The sequence below is a fragment of the Eleutherodactylus coqui genome, chromosome 2 (assembly GCF_035609145.1).
Source record: "Eleutherodactylus coqui strain aEleCoq1 chromosome 2, aEleCoq1.hap1, whole genome shotgun sequence".
Classification (NCBI taxonomy): Eukaryota; Metazoa; Chordata; class Amphibia; order Anura; family Eleutherodactylidae; genus Eleutherodactylus; species Eleutherodactylus coqui.
In genome coordinates this window covers 330,894,349-330,910,516 of record NC_089838.1, presented here as the reverse complement: position 1 = coordinate 330,910,516, position 16,168 = coordinate 330,894,349, and the positions used below count along the sequence as shown (strand labels likewise).

Here is a 16,168-nt window from a genome sequence, read left to right as displayed (position 1 = left end):
CATAACGTTGACTTTTCCTTAGATACTCAACATAAATGGATCTTGTCCGGTGGCCAAAATAATCTATGAGGCGATTACAGAATATAGCAAAGTCGTCTTCCAGTTTCCCATGGACATGGATGCTACACTGAAAACTGTTATCTTGGCTGCGTTTCTGTACATGGTGAGTTGTGAATATGTGGGCTGGTCCCAGGAAAGAACAGTGAGGAACTACATGGAGCTCTGTAGCCAAATAGTTCCAAACTCCTTCTAAATGAACATACACCTCTACAAGAGGCAGCAGCTCTGGCCATGTGGGGGTGGTACCTCCCCAATGATTTCACTATGGGAAAATGTATAGTACTGTGCAAAAGTATTAGGCAGGTGTGGAAAAAATACTGCACAGTAAGAATGCTTTCAGAAATAGAAGTGGTAGTTTTATTTTTGTCATTTAACAAAATAGAAATCTAAACCAAATCAATATTTGGTGTGACCGTCCTTTACCTTCAAAGCAGCATCAATTCCTCTAGGTCCCCTTGTACACAGTCAGGGATTTTTAGATTAAGGGCACTCTCCCACACAATGATTTCAATGGGGCTTTACAGACCAGCGTTCGAATGCCGTGATTTTGGAATACTGTCTGCTCTTTTCAGTGCATTTTAGTGCTTTTCAAAGCACCCCCTCACCTATTGTCATGATGAGGTGTGTCAGAAGATGATGTCAAATGCTTTGGAGTGCACTTGAAAATGCATTTCACAAACACTGTGTTTTAAGAACGATGTGTGTGAGAGTGGCCTTACAGTCAGGTGTAATAACCAGTTATACCAAACCGGTGATAATGATCATCATTTTCATATCAGTTTGAAATGCTGTATAAGAGCTAAAACTGAGTGAGGAGCATCCAAACTTTGCTACAAATGTGAGGTTGCTGAAGACAGTTTTATGTCATAGGTCATACACCATGGCAAAACTGAGCGCAGCAACAAGACAGAAGGTAGTTATACGCCATACAATAATGAGTGTCTGCAGGCAGCAGGTAAGCATGGTGGAGAGCGGTATAATAATTAGTGTCTGCAGTTAGCAGTGAAGCATGATGGAGAGTAGTACAATAATGAGTGTCTGGAGACAACAGGTAAGCATAGTGGAGAGCGGTATAATAATGAGTGTCTGCAGACAGCAGTGAAGCATGGTGGAGAGTGGTACAATAATGAGTGCAAGCAGCAGTGAAGCATGGTGGGGAGCGGGACAATAATGAGTGTCTGCAAGCAGCAGTGAAGCATGGTGGAGAGTGGTACAATATTGAGAGTCTACCAGTAGCAGTGAAACATAGTGGAGAGCAGTACAATAATGAGTGTCTGCAGGCAGCAGTGAAGCATGGTGGAGAGCGGTATAATCATGAGTATTTGCAGACAGCAGTGAAGCATGGTGGAAAGCAATACAATAATGAGTGTCGACAGGCAGCATTGAAGCATGGTGGAGAGCCGTACAATAATGAGTGTCTGCAGGCAGCAGTGTAGCATGGTGGAGAGCGGTATAATAATTAGTGTCTGCAGGCAGCAGTGAAGCATGGGAGACAGCGGTACAATAATGAGTTTCTGCAGGCAGTAGTGAAGCACTGGGATAGCAGTGTAATAATGAATGACTGCAGGCAGCAGTGAAGCATGGTGGAGAGTGGTACAATAATGAGTGTCTACCAGCAGCAGTGAAGCATGGTGGAGAGCAATACAATAATGAATGTCTGCAGGCAGCATTGAAGCATGGGGGAGAGCCGTACAATAATGAGTGTCTGCAAGGAGCAGTGAAGCATGGGAGACAGCGGTACAATAATGAGTTACTGCAGGCAGTAGTGAAGCACTGGGATAGCAGTGTAATAATGAATGACTGCAGGCAGCAGTGAAGCATGGTGGAGAGTGGTACAATAATGAGTGTCTACCAGCAGCAGTGAAGCATGGTGGAGAGCAATACAATAATGAATGTCTGCAGTCAGAATTGAAGCATGGGGGAGAGCCGCACAATAATGAGTGTCTGCAGGCAGCAGTGCAGCATGGTGGAGAGTGGTACAATAATGAGTGTCTACCAGCAGCAGTGAACCATTGTGGAGAGCCGTACAATAATGAGTGTCTGCAGGCAGCAGTAAAGCATGGTGGAGAGCCGTACAATAATGAGTGTCTGCAGGCAGCAGTGAAGCATGGTGGAAAGCAGTACAATAAAGAGTGTCTGCAGGCAGCAGCGAAGCATGGTGGAGTGCGGTATAATAATTAGTGTCTGCAGTTAGCAGTGAAGCATGATGGAGAGCAGTACAATAATGAGTGTCTGCAGGCAACAGTGAAGCATGATGGAGAGTGGTACAATAATGAGTGCAAGCAGCAGTGAAGCATGGTGGAGAGTGGTACAATAATGAGTGTCTGCAGGCAGCAGTGAAGCACTGGGATAGCAGTACAATAATGAATGTCTGCAGGCAGCAGTGAAGCATGGTGGACAGTGGTACAATAATGAGTGTCTACCAGCAGCAGTGAAGCACAGTGGAGAGCAGTACAATAGTGAATGTCTACAGGTAGCAGTGAAGCATGGTGGAGAGCGGTACAGTTATGAGTATCTGCAGGCAGTAGTGAAGCATGGTGGAGAGCGGTACAATAATGAGTGTCTACCAGCAGCAGTGAAGCATGATGAAGAGTCCACAATAATGAGTGTCTGCAGGCAGCAGTGAAGCATGGTGGAGAGCGGTACAATAATGAGTGTCTGGAGGCAACAGGTAAGCATAGTGGAGAGCGGTATAATAATGAGTGTCTGCAGACAGCAGTGAAGCATGGTGGAGAGTGGTACAATAATGAGTGCAAGCAGCAGTGAAGCATGGTGGGGAGCGGGACAATAATGAGTGTCTGCAAGCAGCAGTGAAGCATGGTGGAGAGTGGTACAATATTGAGAGTCTACCAGTGGCAGTGAAACATAGTGGAGAGCAGTACAATAATGAGTGTCTGCAGGCAGCAGTGAAGCATGGTGGAGAGCGGTATAATAATGAGTATTTGCAGACAGCAGTGAAGCATGGTGGAAAGCAATACAATAATGAGTGTCGACAGGCAGCATTGAAGCATGGTGGAGAGCAGTACAATAATGAGTGTCTGCAGGCAGCAGTGTAGCATGGTGGAGAGCGGTATAATAATTAGTGTCTGCAGGCAGCAGTGAAGCATGATGGAGAGCCGTACAATAATGAGTGTCTGCAAGGAGCAGTGAAGCATGGGACACAGCTGTACAATAATGAGTTTCTGCAGGCAGTAGTGAAGCACTGGGATAGCAGTGTAATAATGAATGACTGCAGGCAGCAGTGAAGCATGGTGGGGAGTGGTACAATAATGAGTGTCTACCAGCAGCAGTGAAGCATGGTGGAAAGCAATACAATAATGAGTGTCGACAGGCAGCATTGAAGCATGGTGGAGAGCGGTACAATAATGAGTGTCTGCAGGCAGCAGTGTAGCATGGTGGAGAGCGGTATAATAATTAGTGTCTGCAGGCAGCAGTTAAGCATGATGGAGAGCCGTACAATAATGAGTGTCTGCAAGGAGCAGTGAAGCATGGGACACAGCGGTACAATAATGAGTTTCTGCAGGCAGTAGTGAAGCACTGGGATAGCAGTGTAATAATGAATGACTGCAGGCAGCAGTGAAGCATGGGGGAGAGCCGTACAATAATGAGTGTCTGCAGGCAGCAGTGCAGCATGGTGGAGAGTGGTACAATAATGAGTGTCTACCAGCAGCAGTGAACCATTGTGGAGAGCCGTACAATAATGAGTGTCTGCAGGTAGCAGTGAAGCATGGTGGAGAGCCGTACAATAAAGAGTGTCTGCAGGCAGCAGTGAAGCATGGTGAAGAGTGATACAATAATGAGTGTCTGCAGGCAGCAGTGAAGCATGGTGGAAAGCAGTACAATAAAGAGTGTCTGCAGGCAGCAGCGAAGCACGGTGGAGTGCGGTATAATAATTAGTGTCTGCAGTTAGCAGTGAAGCATGATGGAGAGCAGTACAATAATGAGTGTCTGCAGGCAACAGTGAAGCATGATGGAGAGTGGTACAATAATGAGTGCAAGCAGTAGTGAAGCATGGTGGAGAGTGGTACAATAATGAGTGTCTGCAGGCAGCAGTGAAACACTGGGATAGCAGTACAATAATGAATGTCTGCAGGCAGCAGTGAAGCATGGTGGAGAGAGGTACAATAATGAGTGTCTACCAGCAGCAGTGAAGCATGGTGGACAGTGGTACAATAATGAGTGTCTACCAGCAGCAGTGAAGCACGGTGGAGAGCAGTACAATAGTGAATGTCTACAGGTAGCAGTGAAGCATGGTGGAGAGCGGTACAGTTAAGAGTATCTGCAGGCAGCAGTGAAGCATGGTGGAGAGCGGTACAATAATGAGTGTCTACCAGCAGCAGTGAAGCATGATGAAGAGCCTACAATAATGAGTGTCTGCAGGCAGCAGTGAAGCATGGTGGAGAGTGGTACAATAATGAGTATCTGCAGGTAGCAGTGAAGCATGTTGGAGAGTGGTACAATACTGAGTTGTCTGCAGGCAGCAGTGATGCATGGTGGAGAGTGATACAATAATGAGTGTCTGCAGGCAGCAGTGAAGCATGGTGGGGAGCGGTACAATAATGAGTGTCTGCAGGCAGCAGTGAAGCATGGTGGAGAGTGGTACAATAATGAGTATCTGCAGGCAGCAGTGAAGCATGGTGGAGAGCGGTACAGTAATGAGTGTCTGCAGTCAGCAGTGATGCATGGTGGAGAGTGATACAATAATGAGTGTCTGCAGGCAGCAGTGATGCATGGTGGAGAGTGATACAATAATGAGTGTCTGCAGGCAGCAGTGAAGCATGGTGGGGAGCGGTACAGTAATGAGTGTCTGCCAGCAGCAGTGAAGCATGGGGGAGAGCCATAAATAATGAGTGTCTGCAGGCAGCAGGTCAGCATGGTGGAGAGCGGTATAATAATTAGTGTCTGCAGTTAGCAGTGAATCATGATGGAGAGCAGTACAATAATGAGTATCTGCAGGCAGCAGTGAAGCTGAATTTCAACCAATGAGGTTGGGGATTTCGTGAGGATTAACAGTGTCCTTAGTTCTGAGAAATACAGGCAAATACTTATTCATCATGTAATACCATCGGGGAGGTGTCTAATGGCTTCCAAATATATTCTGCAGCACAACAGCAATCCGAATATATAGCCAATGTCACTGAGGCGTATCTTCAGTGCAATGAAAAACAAGGAGTCCTAGAAGTGTTGAGCTCTGAGCTCACAGAAGGATTGGAGAGAGCTGATGTAGTGGCCCAGAGTTGGGCCACTACAAAACAGAAAAGGTGTTAACTGTTATTTAAATGTGTATGTGCCTTTAAAGTAAATGTTGTATATTTATTACTTCTTATTTATTCTGCCAGACAACCTGCAGCCTTCCTGATTGGCTGCCAGTAGCATTATTTTGATTGGGCATTTCACCACCTCGCTACAGGTCTGTGATTGGTGACGGAATTCCAATCAGAGTAATTTCAAGTGTGCGGAAGAGGCAGTTAGGACTAGCGGGAGTTGGAGATTAGCAACTGAGGAGAGAAGGAGAAAGCCTCTGCCTAGGGATCGCAGAGTAGACGGTCTGGTGGGAAAGTGAAACATCAAAGTGAGAGCAAGAACAACATCAGAATAAAAAGACTAGAGGGAGAGAGTAGAAAAGGAAAGCCGAATGGAACGAGGAAAGTGACAGAAAGAGAGAAGTCTAAGGGTGACTACCCACTAGCGTTTTGTTTTTTTTGCTGCAAATTCGTTTTTTTTCCAAGTGTCAATGGGACATTTTAATGTTAAAAACTAGAGATGAGCGAACGTACTCGTCCGAGCTTGATACTCGTTCGAGTATTAGCGTGTTCGAGATGCTCGTTACTCGTAACGAGCACCACGCGGTGTTCCGGTTACTTTCACTTTCATCTCTGAGACGTTAGCGCGCTTTTCTGGCCAATTGAAAGACAGGGAAGGCATTACAACTTCCCCCTGCGACGTTCAAGCCCTATACCACCCCCCTGCAGTGAGTGGCTGGCGAGATCAGGTGTCACCCGAGTATATAAATCGGCCCCTCCCGCGGCTCGCCTCAGATGCGTTGTGAGATAGCTGAGGGACAGTGGTATCGTGTTGGAGCTGCTATAGGGAGAGTGTTAGGAGTTAGTGTAGGCTTCAAGAACCCCAACGGTCCTTCTTAGGGCCACATCTAACAGTGTGCAGTAGTGTGGAGACTGCTTTTAGCAGTGTTGCACATTTTTTTTTTTTGGTATATCGGCCGTGCAGAGCATTGCGCCCTGCAGTAATACTCCAGGGATAGAATTGTGTAGGCAGGGCCATAAGACATATATTATAGATTGAATATACGCAGTGGTCCTTTAGAAAAAAAATATTTGAAAAAAAACTATTTGGCCTGCCTATCACTCTGCTCAGTGTTCTGGGTCCGTGTCTGCTGCGGGTAGTAGTTCTCCAAATAAATACGCAGCCAGCTAAGTGTTACAGCAGGCTTGCGCAAAATTATTTCCTGGCTCTGAAATCACCGGTCTGTTGCAGTTAATAACAGTGCAACACTGCAGTTCCGTCACACACATCAGGGACAGAATTGTGTAGGCAGGGCCAGAAGACATATATAGATTGAATATACGCAGTGGTCCTTTTGAAAAAAATATTTGAAAAAAAACTATTTGGCCTGCCTGTCACTGTGCTCAGTGTTCTGGGTCTGTGTCTGCTGGGGGTAGTAGTTCTCCAAATAAATACGCAGCCAGCTAAGTGTTACAGCAGGCTTGCGCCAAATTATTTCCTGGCGTTCCGTAAGCGAACTCAGCCTACAATCACAGGGCAATAAGCGGCACATTAAATTACAGTGTTGTGTTTCTGCATTCCTGGTAATACAGCATGCTGAGTGGTAGGGGTTGGCCTTGAGGACGTGGACGCGGCCAAGGACGCGGAGGCCCAAGTCAGGGTGTGGGCACAGGCCGAGCTCCTGATCCAGGTGTATCGCAGCCGACTGCTGCGGGATTAGGAGAGAGGCACGTTTCTGGCGTCCCCACATTCATAGCACATTTAATGGGTCCACGCGGTAGACCCTTATTAGAAAATGAGCAGTGTGAGCAGGTCCTGTCGTGGATGGCAGAAAGTGCTTCCAGCAACCTATCGTCCACCCAGAGTTCTGCACCGTCCACTGCTGCAACTCAGAATCCTCTGGCTGCTGCTCCTCCTTCCTCCCAGCCTCCTCACTCCATGAAAATGAGACATTCTGAGGAGCGGGCAGACTCCCAGGAACTGTTCTCGGGCCCCTGCTCAGATTGGGCAGCAATGGTTCCTCTCCCACCAGAGGAGTTTATCGTGACTGATGCCCAACCATTGCAAAGTTCCCAGGGGATGAGGCTGGGGACTTCCGGCAACTGTCTCAAGACCTTTCAGTGGGTGAGGAGGCCGATGACGATGAGACACAGTTGTCTATCAGTGAGGTAGTAGTAAGGGCATTAAGTCCAAGGGAGGAGCGCACCGAGGATTCTGAGGAAGAGCAGCAGGACGATGAGGTGACTGACCCCACCTGGTTTGCTACGCCTACTGAGGACAGGTCTTCAGAGGGGGAGGCAAGGGCAGCAGCAGGGCAGGTTGCAAGAGGCAGTGCGGTGGCCAGGGATAGAGGCAGGGCCAGACCGAATAATCCACCAACTGTTTCCCAAAGCGCCCCCTCGCGCCATGCCACCCTGCAGAGGCCGAGGTGCTCAAAGGTCTGGCAGTTTTTCACTGAGAGTGCAGACGACCGACGAACAGTGGTGTGCAACCTGTGTCGTGCCAAGATCAGCCGGGGAGCCACCACCACCAGCCTCACCACCACCAGCATGCGCAGACATATTATGGCCAAGCACCCCACAAGGTGGGACGAAGGCCGTTCACCGCCTTCGGTGTGCACCGCTGCCTCTCCCCCTGTGCCCCAACCAGCCACTGAGATCCAACCCCGCTCTGAGGACACAGGCACTACCGTCTCCTGGCCTGCACCCACACCCTCACCTCCGCTGTCCTCGACCCCATCCACCAATGTCTCTCAGCGCACCGTCCAGCCGTCGCTAGCGCAACTGTTTGAGCGCAAGCGCAAGTATGCCGCCAAGCACCCGCAGGCTCAAGCGTTAAACGTGCACATAGCAAAATTTATCAGCCTGGAGATGCTGCCGTATTGAGTTGTGGAAATGGAGTCCTTCAAAAGTATGATGGCGGGGGCAGCCCCGCGCTACTCAGTTCCCAGTCGCCACTACTTTTCCCGATGTGCCGTCCCAGCCCTACACGACCACGTCTCCCGCAACATTGTACGCGCCCTCACCAACGCGGTTACTGCCAAGGTCCACTTAACAACGGACACGTGGACAAGCACATGCGGGCAGGGCCACTATATCTCCCTGATGGCACATTGGGTGAATTTAGTGGAGGCTGGAACAGAGTCAGAGCCTGGGACCGCTCACGTCCTACCCACCCCCAGAATTGCGGGCCACAGCTTGGTGGTGGTATCTGCGGCGGTGTATGCTTCCTCCACTAAACCACCCTCCTCCTCCTCCTCCGCAACCTCTGTCTCGCAATCAAGATGTGTCAGCAGCAGCACGTCGCCAGCAGTCAGTGTCACGCGGCGTGGCAGCACAGCGGTGGGCAAGCGTCAGCAGGCCATGCTGAAACTACTCAGCTTAGGAGATAAGAGGCACACGGCCCACGAACTGCTGCAGGGTCTGACAGAGCAGACCGACCGCTGGCTTGCGCCGCTGAGCCTCCAACCGGGCATGGTCGTGTGTGACAACGGCCGTAACCTGGTGGCGGCTCTGCAGCTCGGCAGCCTCACGCACGTGCCATGCCTGGCCCACGTCTTTAATTTGGTGGTTCAGCGCTTTCTGAAAAGCTACCCACGCTTGTCAGACCTGCTCGGAAAGGTGCGCCGCCACTGCGCACATTTCCGCAAGTCCCACATGGACGCTGCCACCCTGCGCACCCTGCAACATCGGTTTAATCTGCCAGTGCACCGACTGCTGTGCGACGTGCCCACACGGTGGAACTCTACGCTCCACATGTTGGCCAGGCTCTATGAGCAGCGTAGAGCTATAGTGGAATACCAACTCCAACATGGGCGGCGCAGTGGGAGTCAGCCTCCTCCATTATTTTCAGAAGAGTGGGCCTGGTTGGCAGACATCTGCCAGGTCCTTGGAAACTTTGAGGAGTCTACCCAGGTGGTGAGTGGCGATGCTGCAATCATTAGCGTCACCATTCCTCTGCTATGCCTCTTGAGAAGTTCCCTGCAAAGCATAAAGGCAGACGCTTTGCACTCGGAAACAGAGCCGGGGGAAGACAGTATGTCGCTGGATAGTCAGAGCACCCTCCTGTCTATATCTCAGCGCGGTGAGGAGGAGGAGGAGGAGGAGGAGGAAGATGAGGAGGAGGGGGAAGACACAGCTTGGCCCACTGGTGAGGGTAGACATGCTGCTGGCCTGTCATCCTTTCAGCGTGTATGGCCTGAGGAGGAGGAGGTGGAGGAGGATCCTGAAAGTGATCTTCCTAGTGAGGACAGCCATGTGTTGCGTACAGGTACCCTGGCACACATGGCTGACTTCATGTTAGGATGCCTTTCTCGTGACCCTCGCGTTACACGCATTCTGGCCACGACGGATTACTGGGTGTACACACTGCTCGACCCACGGTATAAGGAGAACCTTTCCACTCTCATTCCCGAAGAGGAAAGGGGTTCGAGAGTGTTGCTATACCACAGGACCCTGGCGGACAAACTGATGGTAAAATTCCCATACGACAGCGGTAGTGGCCGAAGGCGCAGTTCCGAGGGCCAGGTAGCAGGGGAGGCGCGGAGATCAGGCAGCATGTACAGCACAGGCAGGCCAACACTCTTTAAGGCCTTTGCCAGCTTTATGGCTCCCCAGCAAGACTGTGTCACCGCTCCCCAGTCAAGGCTGAGTCGGCGGGAGCACTGTAAAAGGATGGTGAGGGAGTACGTAGCCGATCGCACGACCGTCCTCTGTGACGCCTCTGCCCCCTACAACTACTGGGTGTCGAAGCTGGACACGTGGCCTGAACTCGCGCTGTATGCCCTGGAGGTGCTTGCTTGTCCTGCGGCTAGCGTCTTGTCAGAGAGGGTTTTTAGTGCGGCTGGGGGAATCATCACAGATAAGCGTACCCGCCTGTCAACCGACAGTGTCGACAGGCTAACACTCATCAAGATGAACAAAGCCAGGATTTCCCCAGACTTCTCTTCTCCACCAGCGAACAGTAGCGATACCTAAACAATACGTAGGCTGCACCCGCGGATGGAAGCATCGTTCTCTATCACCATTAAAAACGCGGACCTTTTCGCTTCATTAATCTGTGTATAATATTCCTCCTCCTCCGCCTGCTCCTCCTCCTGAAACCTCACATAATCACGCCGAACGGGCAATTTTTCTTAGGCCCACAAGGCTCAGTCATATAATTTTTCAAAACAATTTTTATACGTTTCAATGCTCATTAAAGTGTTGAAACTTTCACCTGAACCAATTTTTATTTTAACTGGGCTGCCTCCAGGCCTAGTTACCAATTAAGCCACATTAACCAAAGCGATTAATGGGTTTCACCTGCCCTCTTGGTTGGCCATGGCCAATTTTTCTGATGTACATTAGTACTGTTGATACAGCAATTTTTGTGGGCCCTCGCCTACAGTGTAATCAAATGAATTTTTAGCCCACCTGCATTACAGCTGACGTTACATCAGCTGTGTTGGGCAATGCAATGGGATATATTTATGTACCGCCGGTGGGTTCCTGGCACCCACCCATGCTGTGGGTCCACAGAGAATTATAAATGCATCTGTTTCCACATCTAAAGAACCCGTCTGACTGGGGCATGCAGTGTGGGCCGAAGCCCACCTGTATTAAGCACGACATTACTACCTCAGCTGTGTTGGACAATGCAATGGGATATTTCTATGTACCGCCGGTGGCTTCCTGGCACCCACCCCTGCTGTGGGTCCACAGGGAATTATAAATGCATCTGTTTCCACTTGTAAAGAATCCCAGTCTGACTGGGGCATGCAGAGTGGGCCGAAGCCCACCTGCATTAAGATTGACATTACTACCTCAGCTGTGTTGGGCAATGCAATGGGATATTTTTATGTACCGCCGGTGGGTTCCAGGGAGCCACCCATGCTGTCGGTCCACAGGGAGTTGTAAATGCATCTGTTTCCACTTCTAAAGAACCCCAGCCTGACTGGGGCATGCAGTGTGGGCCGAAGCCCACCTGCATTAAACATAACATTACTACCTCAGCTGTGATGGGCACTGCAATGGGATACATTTATGTACAGCCGGTGGGTTCCAGGGAGCCACCCATGCTATGGGTGCACACGGAATTCCCATTGCGGAGTTGTACCTGCCTGTGACTATTTATAAAAAACCGCGGTCTGACTGGGGCGTGCAGACACCTTGACAGAATGAATAGTGTGTGGCACATAGGTTCCCCATTGCTATGCCCACGTGTGCAGCTCCAGATGGAGGTGGCACAGGATTGGATTTCTCATTGCTGCTGTACAGCATTGTGGGCTATCGCCCCGCCCCTTTTAAAGAGGGTCGCTGCTTAGCCGTGCCAACCCTCTGCAGTGTGTGCCTGCTTTTCCTGTGGCAGACGCACTTATAAATAGACATGAGTGTGGCGTGGCATGAGGGCAGCTGAAGGCTGGGCAGGGACAGTTTGGTGTGCGCTGTGGACACTGGGTCGTGGGAGGGGGGGAATTGGCAGCATGTAACCCAGGAGAAGTGGCAGCGGAGTTTCATGCAGGCAGTGATTGTGCTTTGTTGGAGGTAGTGTGGTGCTTAGCTAAGGTATGCATTGCTAATGAGGGCTTTTCAGAAGTAAAAGTTGTTGGGAGGGGGGGGGCACTCTTGCCGCTATTGTGGCTTAATAGTGGGACCTGGGAACTTGAGATGCAGCCCAACATGTAGCCCCTCGCCTGCTCTATCCGTTTCTGTGTCGTTCCCATCACTTTCTTGAATTGCCCCGATTTTCACAAATGAAAACCTTAGCGAGCATCGGCGAAATACAAAAATGCTCGAGTCGCCCATTGACTTCAATGGGGTTCGTTACTCGAAACGAACCCTCGAGCATCGCGAAAAATTTGTCTCGAGTAACGAGCACCCGAGCATTTTGGTGCTCGCTCATCTCTATTAAAAACGCAACACACCAAAAACGCAAACTTCCGTTTTTTTGTGCATTGCGCTTTTAACATTAGAAAGTCCCATTGACACTTGGAAAAAAAAACGAAGCGCATTTGCAGCAAAAAAAAAAAAAAAAACCCGCTAGTGAGTAAAAACCCTAAGACAGCAACTAAAGGTCAAAGCCAGGAAGGAAAAGCTGGAAGCGAAGCTAAGTGTTCAGATGCATCACCCTGCACTTATCCCTGCAGAATATTTCCTGTATCCAAATGTAACCGGTTGATGTAAAGAAATGTAATTGAAGTTCTGTGAAATTGCCACAAGTGAAAGCCTTCCTCTCTCTGGAAATCAATCTGCTCACTGGTGTGCTATATGTCCCGACTCCTGGGGTGACTTCCCATCAAGCTAACACCTGCACTGAAGCGCACCACACCACCCTCCAGGGGAAGGGACTTCATCCCCCATTTTACCTGCACTGAAGGGTACTACACTACCCTCTAGGGCAGAGGTGTCAAACTCCTTTTCACCGAGGGCCACATCAGGCTTATGGTGACCTTCAAAGGGCCGATTGTAAAGTCGCCTGCAGACGGCCGGGTCGGATCCCGCTGTGAGAATTCTCACAGCGGCACCCGACCCCCTGCAGGAACCAGCGCAGCACTCACCTGCTCCTGCGGCTCCGGGTCTGTGATGTGCCGGCTGCCTCGCGCAGTAATAGAGCATGCCGCGATTTGTTTTCTGTGCGAGATTTCGCCCAGACAAATCGCAGCCGTCTGCATAGGATTGAGTTATCTAACGCAATCCTATGGCAGCTTTCATGGGTGGAAATTCTGCGGGAAATCCCGCCGCAGAATTTCCGCCCATGTGCAGGGGGCCTAAGACATTACAGTAAGGGCCTGTTCACACAAGCGTATTTGCGTACATGATATGCAGTGAATAGAAGCCATTGATTCCCATGAGTCATTCACATGATGTATATTGTCACACAGCATAACCTATTTTGTTACATACTACGCACCGCAATAGGCCATTGAAGTGAATGGGCCGCACAAATACGTGGTGAATGCGCAGGAAACCTCTGTATTCACTGCATATTTGCGCACCATTTCAGTGGCCCCACCTGCGTTCCTTTTTACGTACGCAAATATACAGGCATAAGCGATTTTCGATTGCGCAAATACACAGCGTATTTGTGCAACCGAAATACAATTACACCCGTGTGAACGAGCCCTAATAGTGACCCTGATATTGGCCCCAGTAAAATTAACGACTCACAAATTGGCCCAATTAGTAATATTAACCCCCATAGCAACATTATAATTATAAGCCCACCCCCCAGTAATAAGCCTCCCTCAGTAATAATAAGCCCCCTCAGTAATAACCCCCCACTTCAGTAATAATAAGCCCCCACCTCAGTAAGCCCCCCTCCTAGTAATAAGCAGCCCCCCTCAGTAATAAGCAGCCCCCCTCAGTAATAAGCAGCCCCCCTCAGTAATAAGCAGCCCCTCCCCAGTAATAAGCAGCCCCCCCACCCAATAATACCCCCTTCCCAGTAATAAGCAGCCCTCCCAGTAATAAGCATCCCCCCCAGTAATAAGCAGCCCCCCTCCCAGTAATAAGGAGCCCCCCTCCCAGTAATAAGCAGCCTCCACCCCTCAGTAATAAGCACGTCCCCCCCTCAGTAATAAGCAGCCCCCACCCCTCAGTAATAAGCAGCCCCCTCCCCCAGTAATAAGCAGCCCCCACCCCTCAGTAATAAGCAGCCCTCCCCCAGTAATAAGCAGCCCCCCCCCCCCAGTAATAAGAAGCAACCCATATACTTACCTCTTCCTTCCTGTCAGCGTCGCTCCTTTCTGCTTGCCCTGAGCCCAGATGCACACAAACATCAGTGTGTGCGCTCAACATGCTTCCTCCCCAAGTCCTCTCCTGCGGAGCTGATAAGCAAGGGGACTCAGGGGAGGAGGATACTGGCTGCACACTGACGTCAGTGTGCGCCGGGATCAGCGGTAACAGCGCGATTACCAGCAGGGAGCTGCAGCACCCCAGCTTGTAATCACTTCAGTGGTGAGTGGCGTCAACACACTGCGGGCCACATAACACGAGGCAGCGGGGCACATTCGGCCCGCGGGCCTTGTGTTTGACACATGTGCTCCAGGGGAAGGGACTACATCCCCCATTTCACCTGCATTGAAGCGTACTACACCACCCTCCAGGGGAAGGGACCATATCCCCCATTTCACCATCACTGAAATGTACCACACCACCCTCCAGGGGAAGGGACTACACCCCATTTCACCTTCACTGAAGCGCACCCCAGGGAAGGGAATACATCCCCCATTTCACCTGCACTGAAGCATACCACAAAAGTCTTCAGGGTCAGAGACTACATCTCCCATTTCACCTGCACTGAAGTGTACTACACCACCTTCCGGGGGAAGCGACTACATCCCCAATTTTACCTGCACTGAAGCGCACCACACCACCCTCCAGGGAAATGGACTACATCCTCAATTTCACCTTCACTGAAGCATACACCACCATCCTGGGGAAGGGACTACATCCCCCATTTCACCTGCACTGAAGTGCACTACACCACCCTCCAGGGTAAGAGACTACAACCCCCATTTCACCTTCACGGAAGCATTCAACACCACCCTCCAGGGTAAGAGACTACATCCCCCATTTCACTTTCACTGAAGCGTATTACACCACCCTCTAGGGGAAGGGACTACATACGTTTTCAAATTAGTATATTTACGCTAAAATAAAAGTATGTGAACGGGTTCCTCATTTTGTTTCAGACATTTTGATATATAATATGTATGGTTTTGGTTGGCGTTGGTTTTGTGTTCTTTTCTGTCTTATGTATATATTTTTTTATTCTGTAATTTTCTTTTTATTATGGAAGTTTTTTTGCTATCTATGTTCCCCATGACGTCAAGTTAGACCTAAGGGGGGCATTCACATGGTCTTTTTTTTAAATTTCACATATTTCCCTGTAGCTGGGACATCCATGATAGCCGCATCCATAGGAGCTCCAGTTACAGGGAAAAATATCCCCCTGTAGAGAAAATAGTCACTGGCAGAGCTGATCGGGGTCTGCTGGGATCCTGTAGCTCAGCTGTGCCAGGGGATCCCAGCGGTTATGTGACTGCCGGCTCGTGTAGTGGAAGAAACATTTCCATGTTCACTCTTTAGTACATAGCACTCATAGAGCGCTGTGTACTAAAAAATGGAGAAAGCAAAAAGGGTTAAAAGCCACTTCTCCCTCCTCCTCCGGGTTATCAGCTGTGACTGAAAGCTGACAACCCATCCTGCTTCTTATTGACTGCAGAAGCAGAGGCTTTAACACCCCCCCCCCCCACCCCCGGTGTATTTTTACTATGGGCTGGGATTAAAGCCCAGAACCAAGCACCGTAAATTTACTGCGATTGGTCCTTAATGGTTTAACAGAAACAGTTGCTCACAGCAGTTGGTGAGCAGATCCTGGACATTCCCTGATACTTGTGTGACCATGGCAGTGAGAGGAAGACTGGCTTGATATCCCCCTCAGGGGCCCAAGTGGTTCTTTGGGGATGATGTAGAGATCCAGGAATACTTATTGGAGGGAACTGGACCCACCAAAATCGTGGCTGTGACTACCCAAGATGATGAGGCGTCTGCTGGCAAGAGACCTGCTGTCACTACCGCAGCCCCATTAGCTACCACAATCCCGCCAGTTACCATGGCCTAGCTGAATGCCGCAGGCTTGCCAGATTTCACAAGCGTTAGTTCGCCCGCAAGGCCTACATCCAATGCTGATATAATCAGCAGAGACTTTTATGGACTCCCCTTTGAGAAGTTATTACCCAGTTTCTGCAAGTTTATTGACTTTATTGTTACAGCCTGGTGCAGAACTTATTCAAACATGGACCATGTGCCCTGCACTGCACCCAGAGACGAAGTAGAGAAGAACCGTCCTACCATTACTAATGGCTGTGTTGTTTGTTCTA

The 16,168-nt window shown here is 49.8% G+C and overlaps 1 protein-coding gene across 1 annotated transcript in view; it reads left to right on the top strand.

Annotated features, from left to right (window-relative positions):
* The window catches only part of LOC136613049 (phospholipid scramblase 1-like), a 54,802-nt gene that overhangs the window by 29,379 nt on the left and 9,255 nt on the right, over nt 1-16,168 (top strand). The window contains exon 6 of the mRNA XM_066593857.1: nt 23-163. Coding sequence (XP_066449954.1) covers nt 23-163 — 141 coding nt within the window. The remainder of the gene's footprint in view (nt 1-22; nt 164-16,168) is intronic.